Below are 17,593 nucleotides of genomic sequence, written 5' to 3' on the forward strand. Positions count from 1 at the left end.
AGAGTGCTGAGGGAAACTTAATCGAAGATGGTCACCCTGTCTGCAGAACATGAAAAAAAAAAAAGAAAAAAAAAATCGCTGTGAAAGGGGGCAGCACTTCAAATCTCCCGAGTCACCTTCGTGACCACCACCCACTGCTTTATAGCGAATGGCGAATGGAAGACACACACACACACACACACACACACATACACATACATGTCTCTGAATAAAGTATGTTGTTGATTAAAAGTTTGAATGTTCATTTGATTTATGGAGTTGAAATTAGAATAATGCTGTTTCAATTATGCGCATTATATACAGGGTTGGGAGGGTTACTTTTAAAAAGTATTCCACTACAAATTACAGAATACATGCTGTAAAATGTAATTTGTAATGTATTCTATTAGATTACTCAAAGTCAATAACGCAATCTAAATACTTTGGGTTACTTCTTCAGTACTGTCAAATTTTTCACTTGTTTTGACTATAAAGAAGTAAATAAAGTAAGAAAATTCACTTAAATTTATCTTGCTTTAAGGATTTTTTATTTATTTCTTTTCAATTTTCTTCCCTTTTTCTCCCCAGTTTGGAATGCCCAATTCCCAATGCGCTCTAAGTCCTCGTGGTGGCATAGTGACTCGCCTCAATCCGGGTGGCGGAGGACGAATCTCAGTTGCCTCAGCATCTGAGACCGTCAATCCGCGCATTTTATCGCTTGGCTTGTTGAGCGCGTTACTGCGGAGACATTGCGCATGTGGAGGCTTCACGCCATTCTCCGTAGCATCAACGCACATCTCACCGCATGCCCCACCGAGAGCAAACCACATTATAGCGACCACAAGGAGGTTACCCCATGTGACTCTACCCTCTCTAGCAACCGGGCCAATTTGGTTGCTTAGGAGATCTGGCTGGAGTCACTCAGCACGCCCTGGATTCGAACTCGCGACTTCAGGGGTGGTTATCAGCGTCAATACTCGCTGAGCTTAAACTACTTCAAAGGTTTCTCATCAAAAAATCCTCCACGTGCAGCAATGACAGCTTTGCAGATCCTTGGCATTCTAGCTGTCAGTTTGTCCAGATACTCAGGTGATATTTCACCCCACACTTCCTGTAGCACTTGCCATAGATGTGGCTGTCTTGTCGGGCACTTCTCACGCACCTTACAGTCTAGCTGATCCCACAAAAGCTCAATGGGGTTAAGATCCATAACACTCTTTTCCAATTATCTGTTGTCCAATGTCTGTGTTTCTTTGCCCACTCTAAACTTTTCTTTTTGTTTTTCTGTTTCAAAAGTTGCTTTTTCTTTGAAATTCTTCTCATAAGGCCTGCACCCCTGAGTCTTCTCTTTAGTGTTGTACATGAAACTGATGTTGAGCGGGTAGAATTCAATGAAGCTGTCAGCTGAGGACATGTGAGGTGTCTATTTCTTAAACTAGAGACTCTGATGTACTTATTCTCTTGTTTAGTTGTACATCTGTCCTTCCACATCTCTTTCTGTCCTTGTTAGAGCCAGTTGTCCTTTGTCTTTGAAGACTGTAGTGTACACCTTTGTATGAAATCTTCAGTTTTTTGGCAATTTCAAGCATTGTATAGCCTTCATTCCTCAAAACAATGATTGACTGACGAGTTTCTAGAGAAAGCTGTTTCTTTTTTTTGCCATTTTTGACCTAATATTGACCTTTAGACATGCCAGTCTGTTGCATACTGTGGCAACTCAAAAAGAAACACAAAGACAATGTTAAGCTTCATTTAACGAACCAAATAGCTTTCAACTGTGTTTGATATAATGGCAAGTGATTTTCTAGTACCAAATTAGCAATTTAGCATGATTACTCAAGGATAAGGTGTTGGAGTGATGGCTGCTGGAAATGGGGCCTGTCTAGATTTGATCAAAAATACTTTTTTCAAATTGTGATGGTGCAGTTTTTTATATCAGTAATGTCCTGACTATACTTTGTGATCAGTTGAATGCCACTTTGGTGAATTAAAGTACCAATTTCCTTCCAAAACAGCAAAATCTGTACATTATTCCAAACTTTTGGCCACCAGTGTATATATATATATATATATATAGCTTATGCCATATTAGGCTACTACTGGTTAGAACAGATATTGTTTAAAACAGACCTGATGAAAAACACTCTGATTCCTGGACAATTTTTGTATTTTTGATGCCCAAAAGTGAAATAGGCCTGTGGTGATTCTAGCATTTGTTTTGTATGTGTTTGACTATAAAGGAACCCAAGGAAATAGGCAAGGGTAAACTATAACCCGACCATTTATTTGAATGTTTGCTTCAAAGTCGAAATGTGCATTTCCTGAAGAATGCGGGTGATTGCTAATCAATAATGCTGATGGATGCTGCTGCAGTATAGGTCAATTCAATTAAATTCAGCGTGGCTTTATTGGCATGAAAGTTTGGAGAAACAATGTTGCCAAAGCATCACAATAAAATTTTGACCAAATATTTGGACAATACACAAAAACAGTAATATAAACATTAATATAACATTAAGATTGATATATATTGATTATGTATTTACAGTATATCATATTCATGCATGCAGTCAAACAGTGACCACATATTCTTTTTTCTTTTGTCAATTTGTCAATTTGTGGTAACCGAGCCTATACTTGGTTTGGATCTGTCTCTGCTTTTTAACTCTGGCAGTAGAGATATATTCTGCCAATTCATAATCTCTTTTTAGGGCCAGATGACATTCTAATCTACTTTGGCTTTTATTTTTTTCTTTCCAATGTTCCAAATACGTTTCTTTACATTGCATTATAATTTGGTTTACTCTGATTGGGGTTTGGAAAGCAGTGTTGTTGTGAGACTGGTCATAGTGTGTCTGAGAGGGGGCAGTTAGTCTCAGGACCAACTGACATAGGGACTCTTTTCTGGGCTCAGCTCTTGGGTTTGGAGGACTTTGGAATGGAGGGTGTCTGGGGGGCTGGATTTAAGGTGAATAAAAAATTTGAGTTCTCTATTTTGAATGTTTATTATCAGTGAGTATCTGCCTAATTCTGCTCTACATGCATATGTTGGTGTTTATCTGTGTATGTGTAAAATGTATCTGCAAAATTCTGCATGTAAAGATTCTGTTGGGTGTTTGTCCCAATGGGTATAGCTATGATGACTGAGCGGACCCCATACTTCACTATATAGCACATTGGGCTGGATGACACTATAAAATATTTTAAACTATAAGTAGAAGTGGTTGCGAAGCTGTTACAAGGTGATTGCTAATCATTTAGTGGTTTTGGTGTTACTTGGTGCTTGCTCTGTGATTTCAAGTGGTTGCTAAGGTGTTTGTATTTGGTTTGTAGGTTTATGGCAATCAGGGGCAGACCATAATAAGCAATACCTTGCCCATAGCAATCACAGGATAGACCATAATTGCAATACAGAGCCCATAGCAACCATAAGATCTCCCATAATAATCAATATCTAGCACATAGAAACCAAGGAACATTCAATATTTATCAATACAGAGCCTACAGCATGCACAAAATATATGCAGCACATCAAATGAAATTACCTTAATTATTATTTCATCAATCTGTGGCCTTTACAAAGCAGATTTGCAGAGCAAAATTTGTGAATTAGCCTTTGATTCAAAGCACTGTCTGTGGTAATTCTCACAATTTGTCACTGTATTAAATAATTAAACTATTTAAAAACTCAATTATGAAAAAACAAAGTGCTATTTTACAGGGTACCATGACAACTTGTCCCCCCTCCACAAATTACATAAATCCATAAAGTCAAGTTTCTGTAATTTTACATTCATTTCTTTATCACGAACAGGAAAAATCTGTAAAATATTACATTGTAATCTCACATTATGGTTAATTACCTGTAATTTTAAAGGGTAAAACTTTACATTTCGGCAAATATCTGTAAACAACAGGCATTTCATTGTTTTATGGAAAAAAAGGGAAAATCTGTAAAAAAAAATAAATAAAAAAATAAAATAAAAATACAGAACATTTCCTGTAAAATTACATTTTTATTTCATTTTTACAGTGTATGTGTAAAGACAAATTATGTACATCCTCTGTACATTCTATGTCTGAGAGAAGCCTTGGGTCAAACCCAAGAGACAAATGTTTTGGACATGTGCATGACTCCAGTCCCAAGACTGATTGGTATCTTGGGGCGCCATAAAAGGCGAGAGTATTATATGTATTAGAAGTCAGTCAGGCTCCGAGTAGCAAAGAGACACTACAGTGTCAATTCAGATAAGCTGAGGAAGGCCATCACTGTGAAAGAAATTAGTGTTTTGGGGGAAATTGTGTGGATTTAGTTTAGAGAGTTGTTTCTTCTTTTTTTATTGCAAAACCAGAGACAGGTGAGTTTGAAGGACTAAACATCTTTTCAAGTTCGACTTTAAACTAAAATGACTGATGACTTTTGATGCATTTGCAACTTTGAATGCCTCTGTAATATAAAGAAAATAACTTTTTATCTGTTTCTCCCCCAGATTGTTTGTATAATTGAGCCAGATCAGACTGGTGAGTGAGATATTCTGTCCTCGGCTAAACTTAGTCCTGAGAATAGTTTCTGTCATGGTGGTGTATGGTTTCAACACAGAGTGTGCAGCAGTTGTTGTACAATAACTATATATAGATACATGAAAGTGCTGACAACAAGATGAATGTGTAAAAACGGCATTTAAAATAGTTTGATCAAACACCTGTTGCTCCATATTTTAAAGGTTTCAGATTATGTAAAGCAGGGGTCTGGGACCTCTTACCAGAAGGTGTTCTTCATCAGTTCTCCATTAGTTATTCTAACTGTGATGATTACTATTCCATGAGACCCTTCTCTTCTTGTTGCCATGGGCAACTATAGCTCTGCCCTGACTGCAGGTAAGAAATCTCAAATCCCTATGTCTGATCCATCCATGTTTCATCATTCATTTACATGATATTTGTGTCCCATGTAATATTGTTAACAATTCAATGTACTGATGTATTGTGTTTAATTACACTTCTGCCTTTTTAAAAAAAAAAATATATATAAGATTGTTTTTTTCTCTGTTGTGCTTGAAATATGCAACTCCTTCATTTGCATCTATTTATTTCTTCTATAATGATATTATTTCACCTAACCAAGGTAACTTATCTTGGATGTACGTTCAATTAAGTGTGTTTTCTTTTCATAAACAATAACACGTTGTAATAATATATTGCGATGCATTTTTTTCCACAGAATTGTATAAAACAAAATATTGAAAGTATTAGAATTCTATACTTAAGTATCTGTGTTCCAAGTTTTTATACTGTCTTCAAGAGACTGTCATTTAGTGTTTATTAGGATTTGTGAGATTCCGAAAATTAAGATTGAAATTGGCATTTTCCATTATTTTCCCATTTTCTTCATCTCATCACAGATGTTGAAGATTTCAAGTCCATTGTGTCAACTTTTGAGAGCCAGTGTACTCTGATTGAAAACTACAGGCTGGAGAAGATACTATCAGTTAATCATGTCAGTAAGTGAATTATTATGTATTAAAAGATTGCATGAACAAGCCATGATATCTGGTATCATGCATAACATAAAATACATAACCAGCTTTAAGTGAAACATTCAAAATTTTTAACAATATTTAAAATGTCCTGTATGATTAAAAAGGGAAAAATAATATTTTTGTCTTATTTGTTGACAAAGGAAATCAACCTCAGTGGTGTAGTGTCATTGTCAGGAAATTGTGCTTTTTAGGCCTGAAATGTCATTATTATTTTTGTTTTATTTATTTAATTTGAATAGGTTACTGCAGAACATTCAAGAAATATTTTTTTTTTTTCTACAAAGTACTAGGACCATAACTATATTAGACATTGGGGGACCACCAGGGGCAAACAAATAGGTCTAATCAATATTTCCATTATTCAGATTAATCATCAAAAATTGATTTGGCCTCTGACTCAATGGCTTATTCTTAAATGAGTAGTCCCAGTCCTAAATATAGTATGTGATTACAGCCCTGTAGTTGTTTATTGTTATGATTAACCCTAAAACACATTATTTTAGCCCTGCCACAGTAAGTTTTAGATTCAAATAGGAATTTGAATAGTTTGACTTTGAATAGATTAATGTTTTATTTTAAAATCTCTTTTGCATTACACATTAAACAGTTCAATCTACCAAATTATCAGACTTGGTTTAGTATATCATTAGGAAGTCATAGGGGCACAAATGGCGAACACCGAGAATGACCCAGTATTACATAGGTATTACATTTGCTGATTTGCATCAGCATGCTGCAGGTTCAATAGACATTTTTCTGCAGATCCAGAGAGTAGAGAAATGTGTTTATTAGGAGTATACGATTTAAAGGGGTAGTTTACCCCCAAATAAAAATTCTTTCACCTTCATGCCATCCCAAATGTGTATGACTGTCTTTCTTCTGCAGAACACACATAAAGATTTTTAGAAGAATATCTCAGCTCTGTAGGTCCATTCAATGCAAGTGAATGGTGACCAGAACTTTGAAGCTGCAAAAAGCACATAAAGGCAGTATAAAAGTAATACATACGACTACAGTGACTGAATCTATATCATCAGAAGCGATATGATAGCTGTGGGTGAAAAACAGATCAATATTTAAGTACTTTTTTATTATAAATTCTCCTTCCTACCCAGTAGGTGGCGATATGCATGAAGAATGCATTTACATATTTTTATTTGGCAAATGCTTTTATCCAAAGTGACTTACAAAAGAGGAATAATACATCATAAGCGATTTATCTTAAGGAGACAGTGGTACGAAAAGAGCTGCATTACAAAGTTTCACTAGCATCAGAATAGTAGTATTCAAGACAGATTAGAGTGCAACAAGAATATATATAATTATTTGTACTTTATTTTTTAATTATGAGTGAATGGTTAAGTGCTCATGGAAAATATGCATTTTAAGCCGTTTTTTGAAGACAGAGAGTAAGTCTGCTTCACAGATGGAATTGTAAATGTCATTCCACCAACGTGGTACAGTGAAACCAAAAATCCGGGAAAGTGTTTTGGTGCCTTTTTGTGTTGGTACAAGGCGCTGCTCATTAGCCGACCGCAGGCTTCTGGTGGGAACGTAGCTCTGCAGAAATGATTTTAGGTATGCTGGAGCAGACCCAGTGACTGTTCTGTATGCCAGCATCAGAGCCTTGAATTTGATACGTGCATCAACCGGCAGCCAGTGAAGAGAGACAAGGAGTGGTGTAACACGTGCTCTCTTTGGTTCATTAAAGACCAGACGTGCTGCTGCATTCTGCTGAATGAGAATCGGCAAACACAAAAGAAGAATGTCCAAGTGAAAGTGGAGATTTATAGTAAAAAAGGACTTAAATATTGATCTGTTTTTCACCCACACCTATCATATCACTTCTGAAGACATGGATTTAACCACTGGAGTCTTATGGATTACTTTTATGCTGCCTTAATATGCTTTTTGTAGCCTCAAAGTTCTAGTCAACATTCACTTGCATTGTATGGACCTACAGTGCTGAAATATTCTTCTTAAAATCTTAATTTGTGTTCTGCAGAAGAAAGAATGTCATACACTTCTGGGATGGCATGAAGGTGAGTAAATTATGAGAGAATTTTCATTTTAGGGTGAACTATCCCTTTTAAGGAATGGTTTGCCTTTCAGAGTATGAACATAATACAATAGATTTTGAGTTTACTTTTGGCCAAAAGGCATGCTTACCAGTGAGTGTTGCTCCTGGGAGTGACTGAACTTTTGTCACAGTAAGAGACTGTGTCAGGATGTCCTTGAGTTATATTTAACATTGCTGTGTTAATTAGTGCAGCAGTCACAATCATATACACACCCTAGAACATTCTAACAATTCAATGACTAATGCACTAATGGCTCCATGACTGATTTCATTAAATGACATGAATAACTATATTTAGGATGAAACTGTATGATTTTTTTTGTAATTTACATTTTTATTGATTCATATGCACGACAGAGAAAAAAATCAACACATATACAAAGAATCAATATTTTACATTTAAACCCCACAAATACAATCCCACCCTGACACCCAACGAACACCCCCGTGGTCCCACATAATAACACACAACCCCCCCCCCCAAAAAAATATATAAATAAATAAATAAAATAAAATAATAATAAACATACATGATTAAACTAAACTACACTCTCCACATCCCCTCTCTGAGAGTCCCCCCCAAAAAATAAATATTTGCCCCATTTTTTATCAAATAAGTCCCTAAACCCCAGCCTTCTACTTACCATTTCCTCAAATGCAGCCACCCAACCCATTTCCTCACACCACTCCGAAAAAGAGGGTGCTCCAATTGCCTTCCACCCCCTTAAAATTATTTGCCTGCCAATCATGAGACTGGTCAGAATCCAATTTTTTATGTGATTATCCCTCAAATTCATGACCGCCCCATCACCCAAAATACAGAGTCTGGGACAGAGCAAAATTTGAAAGTTCAAAACATCACACAAATAATTCTGAACATTTAACTAAAAATCTTGTATCTTAACACACCCCCAAAAGACATGGGTAGTGTCTCCAACTTATGATTGGCATCGCCAGCAGGTGGGTGTGTCTCTAAGACTAAGCCTATATAATCTAGAGGGGGTCCAATAAAATCGATGTAAAATCTTAAATTGCATAAGGCGAACCCTTGCATCTCTAGATACAGACTTAACATTTTTCAGAATCTTAGTCCATACTCCTTCCTCCAATACCAAATTCAAATCTTTCTCCCATAATCTCTTGATAGAAGTTAAAGCTCCATCCCCCAGACCCTGAATTAGCAGGGAGTAATACACTGATGCCTCATGACCTTTTCCAAAAGCAGTAATCACCACTCCCAGGGTATCTGCCGCTTTAGGGGATGTGTGCTACTCCCAAAAATAGTACAAAGCATGTAGCACAGCTGTAAATACCTATAAAACTGAGATCTGTGAATCCCAAAATGATGACCCAAATTCTCAAAAGATCTCAACACTCCACTCTCAGACAGGTCGCCGAGTGTAGTAACCCCCCTCACAATCCACTCTGACCAGCAGAAAGGGGACTTGTTGATGCATAATTTGGGGTTCAGCCATATGCTTGAGGCAACATTTAAATAAATGTCCATATTAAATACTCTGGCCACTCTTGTCCAAATCACGTGCAAATGTGAATAACCAGGTGTGATTTAATTTCTCCGGTTAGTTTGATAGAAAGGCTTTGCAGCAGCAAAATGGGGCAAGAACTTCCTGTTCAATAGAAAACCAGGGAGGGGCTCTTTCAGGTGGAAGTGACCAATGAGCCAAATGCCTGAGACCAAACGCATAATAATTAAACAAAATCTTGGGTAAGCCTAGCCCACCTTTGTCAAGCGGCCTATGTAATTTGTTGAAATGTAGTCTGGGACGCTTATCATTCCAAATAAAGGACTTCGCTATGCTATCAAATTGTTTGAAATAAGAGAGGGGGACATCTATAGGGAGTGACTGTAGTAGGTAGTTGAATTTTGGAATACAGTTCATTTTGATAACATTAACCTTCCCAATCATAGATAAATGTAATGAAGCCCACCTGCTCACATCGCTCGAAAACCTTTTTATTAACGGGTCAAAATTAACTCTAACTAAATCACACAAATTTGCTGGGAATAAAATACCCAAATACTTAATGTCCTGTTTGGGCCACTGGACAGCACCCAGCTGAAAAGCCATTACCGGGCAGTATGCTGTCAGAGCCAAAGCTTCAGATTTAGATCAATTAACTTTGTATCATGAGAGCTTGGAAAAGGAATTAATAATTCTGTGGAGGCAAGGCATAGATCTAGTGGGGTCAGAGACAAATAATAAAATATCATCTGCGTAAAGCGGAAGCGTATGCGCCATACCACCCGCCATCACCCCTGGAAAATCATCCTCTTTTCTATCGCGGCTGCTAATGGTTCCAGGGCAAGACAGAACAATAATGGGGAAAGAGGGCAAACCTGCCGGGTGCCCTTATTCAGAGTAAAATAATCTTAAATTAATCCATTTGTTTGTACCGCTGCTACAGGGTGTCTATAAAGTAACTTAATCCAACCAATAAATGTACTCCCGAACCCATACATTTCCAAAATCTTAAAAAGATCATCCCATTCTACCATATCAAACGCCTTTTCTGGCACCAGAGCCTTGCCCATAGGTAAGGCTTTAATTACCTCTTCAAGTTCCTCCAAGTTTAGCTAAGTCGTCAATTTAGGGAGTTCTAATGGTTCCACAATTTTTCTAATATCTTCATCAGTAGACAAAGACGTGGAACTATAGAGATCAAGATAGAACTCTTTAAAGGCATTTTTAATATCAATGGCCGAGGTAAAAATTTCATCACCAGCAGATTTTACTGAGGGAATGGTAGAAAAAGACTCTCTCTGCTTTATGTATCTAGCCAAAAGCTTCCCTGCTTTGTCCCCTGATTCAAAGTATGACTGTCTTGCCCTGAATAACCAAAACTCCACTTTCCGTGACAAAATAGTATTATATCTGTATTTCAATTGGGTCAATTCTCTGAGGCCATCAGACAACATTCGGTGCTTCAGCTCTGCTTCGGCACTGTAAATATTCTCTTCCAACTCCATGAGTTCTCATGCTTTGGATTTTTTGGTAAATGAGGCATATTGTATGATCTGACCCCTAAGAACCACCTTAAGTGCCCCCCAAGCCACGCCCACAGAGGATACTGAGGACCAGTTGCTTTCCATATAAACACTGATTTCAGTCTTTAACATTTGTTGGAAATCAGGATTTTGCAAAAGGGATACATTAAAGCACCAACTATATGATTTCTTTTTCTCCGTATGTGGCAACACCTCTAAACACACCAGGGCGTGATCTGAGACTAAAATGTTTCCAATTGAACAATCAACAACAGATGATATGAGGGACTTAGATATAAAAAAAAATCTATTCTAGAATAAATCTTATACCAGATGGGTTCAAAGGTCTCCAAATATATGCAAGACCAAGATTTTTACACAACCTGTGAAGCGTCAATGTTGCTCTAGGGGGCTTACACACTTTTGCTTCACTATGGTCAGGTTTGAAAGACTGAGTCCATCAAAAGATTAAAGTCTCCTCCCAATATTATATCATGAGGGGTGCCAGCAGCCTGCAACATCCCCTCAAGATCTATAAAAAAGCCCTGATCATCAGTGTTAGATGCATAAATATTAGCCAAATCAACCGTTGCCCTTGAATTTCTGCTAAAACAGTAATGAATCTTCCTTATTTATCTTTAATCTCTTTGAGACATTTGAATTGTAGATGTTTATTTATCAGTATAATGACCCCCCTACTCTTACTTGAGCCAGCACTAAAGAAAACATGTCCAGCCCATATCTTCCCGAATTTTTCAGCTTCCTGCGGGGAGAGATGTGTTTCTTGAAGAAACACTATATCATATTTCTTACGCTTAAGAAAATAAATAACCTTCCTTCTTTTTATGGGGTGCCCCAACCCATTCACATTCCACGTGGAGAGAGATAACCCACTTAAACTAACATTTGACATTTTGATATAATAAAAAAAAAAAAAAAATTGTGTCAAAAACAAGATTATTAGACCACATTCCCCATTAGTGCAACAATCAAACCCCGAACTTCCCCCCGAACAAAAACAGAAAAAAGAAAAACGTGTGCATTAACCCCACGCACAACAGTGCCAACCGTCGTCAGTCCCTCTAAACTCAAAAGGTCCATGTACTTTGCCATCGGATTGCTCAAGTCCGGTGCTTCTGCACAAATTTTGTGAGGCAAAATGACATAACAGAAAATACTTTGTAAAACAGACCCCAGCCAACAGGCAGAATAAACAAAAAGAACATGTAGATTCATTCACAGAACTGTCAAACACAAAACAAACTCCAGCTGATATAAAGCCATTCAGTTTCCTCGGACAGACAAACAAGGGTTACAGGTGTTCAGTGAGCCAGCTGTTTATGAGTACGGCAGATGACGTAATCCTTCTAATATCCCTTAAAAATACTCCACAAAAACAAACTCCAGCCAACAGGAGGCATAAGCACAAGGAACAAACAAATTCATCCACAACTGACCCAAAAGTGTTATTCCACAAAACAAGCTCCAGTCGCTAGGCGGAACCAGCACAAAAAGAAAGAAACGGGCATCCCGGTTCCTCGGAGGCAGCGCAAAAAATAAAAATAAAACTACACCATGTCCACTCAGCCCGTCAACTTTATAAAAGATGTCCTTTATGTGAGCATGTAGATATTTTGCGGTCATCCATAGTGTCCATTCTCAATCTGGCCGGGAACTTAAGTGTAAAAACGATCTTCTGTCAATGCAAAAGTTTCTTGAAGGAAGTGTCCTTCCACAAAACAAACTCCAGCTGCTAGGCGGAGCCAACGCAAAAAGAAACAAAAATGGCGCCCAGCTTCCTCAGACAATCGAGTGTATGTTCAGCGAGTCAAACCACTAATATAAGAAACTTCAAATGGCTTACTCACTCCAATGTATTTATGAATGAGAGTGCCTGGTTGGGACATGTAAATACTTTGCGGCCATCCTTCGTTTCTATTCTCAGTTTGGCCGGAAACATCAGTGCAAAAGTGATCTTCCGTTGATGTAAAAGTTTCTTACATTCCTTGAACCGATCGCGTTTCTCTCTTGTCGAATTCGTAAATTCCGGGAACAAGAAAATATTGTGATTCTTCCAAGAAAGCTTTTCTTTGCTCCTCGCCTGGCGCAACAGGAGATCTTTATCGGATGATCTCAGAAATGTGGCCAGAATTGATCGGGGCCTGTCTCCCTCAGCAGATCTGCTTGCCGTGACTCTGTGAGCTCGCTCAATTTCCAGTTTGTGGCCTGTTATGTTAAGCAGACTCGGGAAGAGCTCGTCCAGGAATTTCACCATATCTCTGCCTTCTTCATGCTCAGGAATTCCAGCAATCCTTATGTTATTCCTTCGGCTCATATTTTCGAGAAATTTCAGTTTTTCCAGAATGCATTCCAAGTCTGTTTTGGACGCGGGCGGATTAGCGGTTAATTCCCTTTCCGAAGACTCCAGATAATCGATTCGTTTCTCAACATACGACACTCTTGTGACCAACTCAGAGAATTTTGTTTCCATCGCCGTAATCGATCGACGTATTACAGCGAGATCCTCCAAGTCAGCAACAACCTTCGTCAGCATCACCGAGATGTTGGACAGTTGACGCCGAATTTCATCTCCCGACGTGCTTTCCAAATCGAGTCCCAGGCTCTCAGGCCCGTCAGTGGCCTCAGCTTGAACACATAAGTGTCTTTTAATGTCTCCAGAGTCGGAGGATTTTGACTTCTTTGCCACGTTTACCTCAAAGAGCAAATATATAATTGGGTATATCGAATCTCACCAGATTATAATATGAAAATAATTAGAAAAACTAGCAAAGTGTGCAGAGCTAGTCACTCACACGTCTGCTTCTCGCATGGCGTCACGTGTCCCCCCAAAACTGTATGATTTGAAATTGTCACATTTAGAACCTACAAGACTTATTTATGTCTTTTATGAAGGCAATTTAATGTTGTTGTTTTTTTTATGACTGTTCCCTCTGCAGGCTACTGCTGAGGAACCGGAAGGACAGGAAATGAATGAAGTGCAGCAGGAACCAGACCTCAAGTTTCTGTATAGTAACACCAAAGACATCACAGTAAGTCGATAGCAATCTGTGACAATCTTTGATTTAAATGTGAGGTGTTTATTTTGGGATTTCCCCTTTAAGTGTAAAGACTTTGGTTCTGTAGTGCTTACTATTTCTGCGTGATGTAGATGTTTGCTTATATAGCCATTACATTTTGGTGATGCTAGCAGAGCAAAATTCCACATTTCACATTTAAAAAGAAATTTAAAGCTTGTCCTATGGTGAAGTTTTCCTGACAAAAAAATGTTTCTGCTTCATTGACAAGTGTGTTGTTTTAGCAATTGTGTTTTTCATGTCACATTTGCTTTTATTACACTATCGGTTAGGTTCAAGGTTTAGGGTAGGGAGGTAATTTTTGTTGAATTAAAACTCGATAGAGCATTAATCTTAAAAACCTCTTATGTTTGGGAGAAAATTTAACTGATTTTTAGCACCGCACAGTGGACATTTCTCTTCGGACCTGCTGCAATACGTGTAGCCAGAGGGGAACTGGCCCCCACAGTGAGCCTGGTTTCTCCCAAGGTTATTTTTTTCCATTAATCAACATCTTATGTAGTTTTGTGTTCCTTGCCACAGTCGCCTTCGGCTTGCTCACTGGGGTTCAAAATAAAATTATTATTTAATTAATTATTTTTATACACACTTCATAATCGTATTTAATCAAACAACACAGTGATCACTCTAAGACTTTATAGATATTACGGTTTCATTTACTATTAATGTATGATTTTCTGTAAAGCTACTTTGAAACAATGTGTGTTGTGAAAAGCGCTATACAAATAAAAATAACTTGACTTGTGAACCGCGGAATGTCGTTTAGCAAAGATGTTGTCAATCACATAATTTTCATGAGATCAGGGTGAATAATTGACATCTTCCTCTTCAATTTTTCAGGAACCTGTCAACAACTGTTCTTCTGCTCCAAAGCCAGTGGTTTCCTCTTCTTCTTCTTCATGTTCTGGCACAAACCTGCCCCAATCTCTCAACTCTCTTCTCTCTGCTGCCCTCTCAGCATCATTACCAGCTAAACCCAGAGGGAACCTGCAGGGCCCCGTCACTATGGAGCAAATGAAAGCGGATCTCCGAGAGTTACGGGATGAACTAGACCAGCTTAAGACTCAGCATAAGTTAGTGCAATATGCATGCATGCTAACTAAATGACAGTTTGCTTTTTCTTGTTCTAATTGTCTTTTACTGTATGTTCCAAATGTGGTGCAGTATTGTGCAAACATTACTCATCTCTTTTTCCTTTGCACTTTGATATTAGAAAAACTAAAATCAGTGATGGGGTATTAAACACAGGCAGAAAATCAGGAGGGACAGAAACATCAGTAACACTTTAAAATAAGGCTAAATTTGTTAATATTAGTTAACAACATTAGTTAACATGAACAAACAATGGACAATGCTTTTACAGCATTTATTAATCTTGATTAAAGGGATAGTTCACCCAAATATGAAAATGCTCTCATTATTTACCCACCCTCATGATATCCCAGGTGTGTATGACTTTCTTTCTTCTGCAGAACACATTTGAAGAAAAACTTAAATATATCTTAGCTCAGTAGGTCCTTAAAATGCAAGTAGACGGAGATTTCTCTTTTGAAGCTCCAGAAATCACTTGAAACATTTAAAACACCTGAGAACTGACGCACGTGCGTCACAACCGGAAGAGGAGCGCTGTTTACAAGTGAGAAGGAGGAAAGCTGTACAGTAGCTTGGTTGGTTTTGTTTTAGATCTGTATTTATCTGTTTCTTTACTCACAATGGTGCTTTTGTGTGCTTATCCTGGATGTCTCAATCGAGTTGAGAACTTGAGATTGCTTCTGTATCATGGCAACGGAATGCGTCACACGAGAGACCGCTTGGACCAAAAGTGATCGTATCGCTTCAGAAGACATTAATCTGGAGTCGTATCAATGACGTTTATGCTGACATGTAAACAGCACTACTCTTCCATGTGTGTAGCTTCAATAGAGAAATCACCATCCACTTGCATTTTAAGGACCTGCTGAGCCAAGATATTTTTCTAATTTTCTTCAAATGTGTTCTGGTGAAGAAAGAAAGTCATACACACCTGGGAAATCAAGAGAGTAAATAATGAGAATTTTCATTTTTGGATGAACTACCCCTTTAATGTTTATTTCAACATAAACTTACACATTTTTTAAATTAAAAGTGATATACTGTATGTTAACATATGAACTGAACTAATATGAACTAACAATGAACAATTGTATTTTTATTAATTAACATTATTTTAACATATTTATACTGTAAAAAAAAAAAAAAAAAAAATATATATATATATATATATACTGTATATATTGTTCATTGTTAGTTCATGATACTTAATGCATTTACTAATGTTAACAAATGTAACCACATTATAAAGCGCTACCGAAACATTCATACTAAACAATCCTATCTTATATTAAGACCAGTATGCTTTATATAACTTGTCAGATTATAACTTAAGATTTTAACACTGAAGAATAGAGTTTCTGAGATACAACCCCTGTTCCTTATCTCTTTCTTAATGTTATGCCATTGTTGATTGTGTTTCAGAAAAGAGATCACACTGCTCATGAACGAACTGGATGAGGAAAAAAAGATGCGTTTGTCACTGCAAGTAAGTACAAAGATACATGCATTAATAAGGGGCCATCACTTTGCTGATTGGACCAGAAAGACTTGTTTGGGAAAAGTCAACATACTGAAGTGTCCGTGACCTGCTTCAATAAACCAATTAAAGTTCACAGAGAAACAGACACACCTACTATTTACCACATTTTAGAATAAAACTAAAGTCAAATAAAAAAGTCATAAAATAACACAAATGGAAGTAGTGACCAAAACAGGTCTTTTACATATACATACTTTTTTTTTTTTTTTCTATATACACTTTATAATCTTTAACATTCATGTATATAGATTGTACTTCACCCTCACTCACTTGTGTTCTGTTATTTATGTTACTAATTATATTATTCCAAACCCGTATGACTTTCTTTTTTCCGTGGAACACCAAAGGAGGTGATATGTTAACTTTCAGTCAACATTCACTTTAAGTGCATCTTTTGTTCAAAAAATGAAAGTGAATTCTGACTCAGACTAACATTCTGCCTAACACCTCCTTTTGTGTTCCAAAGAAGAAAGAAAGTCATTTGGGTTTAGAAGGACATTAGAGTGAGTGAATTATAACTGAATTCTCAGTTTGGGTGATTTATCCTCTAAGTTTAGGTCTCTGTGGAACAATAATGGACGTTTCTCAATCTGTGGGCGTTTTTGAATCGGGGTGGGCGTTTTTCAACTATCCAATGAAAGTAGGGAATCTCAATGTAGTAATCAGTGGGCGTTTCCAAACCAGGATGAGCGTTTCTGAACTATCCTGAGTTTGGAATGGCATACTACCCATACTACTCCTGCCATATATTTCTATGGCACAAATAGTATTAGTATGATAGTATGCAATTCTGAACTCATCCATGGTCTCTCAATGTAGTAGGCAAATCATGTAAAGGGCTTGTAAAAAGCTCATCCCAGTTTGAGAACGCCCACTGTTTGGAAAATGCCCATTTTTGTTCTGCAGAGACACAAGTCTCCTTTAACATGAAGGTTAATGATTGTAATTATAGATTTTTGATAGCCTTAGCTCATTTAACATTTTGCTGTCTCTCACCTTAGATTGACGTAGAACGCCTTAAGAAACACATGTCCAAGTGAGCCCGTGCTGAGGTAATCGTCACCAAATCAAAGCGGTGAAACCACCAATATGCCACTGTGGCTCTGAATGGACAAACTCGAGTGTAGAAATGAAAAACTCGGCACTTGAGAGATTCTGTGAAATACATATTTATATAATGTCAAATGTCTGGATGAAAGGTTATTTCATGTTTTTAAAATTCTTACAGTTGACTGTATGACTAGTAAGAGACAATAAATG

General features: G+C 37.4%; 1 protein-coding gene across 1 annotated transcript; it reads left to right on the top strand.

Annotated features, from left to right (window-relative positions):
* The first annotated feature begins 4,710 nt into the window (after positions 1-4,710).
* Positions 4,711-17,593, top strand: si:dkey-71d15.2 (SH3 domain-containing kinase-binding protein 1). Its single transcript, XM_051681300.1, has 6 exons — positions 4,711-4,857; positions 5,382-5,476; positions 13,564-13,656; positions 14,542-14,774; positions 16,216-16,279; positions 17,335-17,593. Exons 1-6 carry the CDS (start codon positions 4,827-4,829, stop codon positions 17,371-17,373), a joined length of 555 nt encoding a protein of 184 aa, XP_051537260.1. The 5' UTR covers positions 4,711-4,826; the 3' UTR covers positions 17,374-17,593.

The sequence above is a fragment of the Myxocyprinus asiaticus genome, chromosome 40, assembly GCF_019703515.2.
Source record: "Myxocyprinus asiaticus isolate MX2 ecotype Aquarium Trade chromosome 40, UBuf_Myxa_2, whole genome shotgun sequence".
Classification (NCBI taxonomy): domain Eukaryota; kingdom Metazoa; phylum Chordata; class Actinopteri; order Cypriniformes; family Catostomidae; genus Myxocyprinus; species Myxocyprinus asiaticus.

Coding starts and splice junctions, on each gene's coding strand:
- si:dkey-71d15.2 (XM_051681300.1), top strand. CDS start 4,827: ATGGGCAACTATAGCTCTGCCCTGACTGCAG. Junction 4,858..5,381: donor TAGCTCTGCCCTGACTGCAG/GTAAGAAATCTC, acceptor ATCTCATCACAG/ATGTTGAAGATTTCAAGTCC. Junction 13,657..14,541: donor GTAACACCAAAGACATCACA/GTAAGTCGATAG, acceptor TCAATTTTTCAG/GAACCTGTCAACAACTGTTC.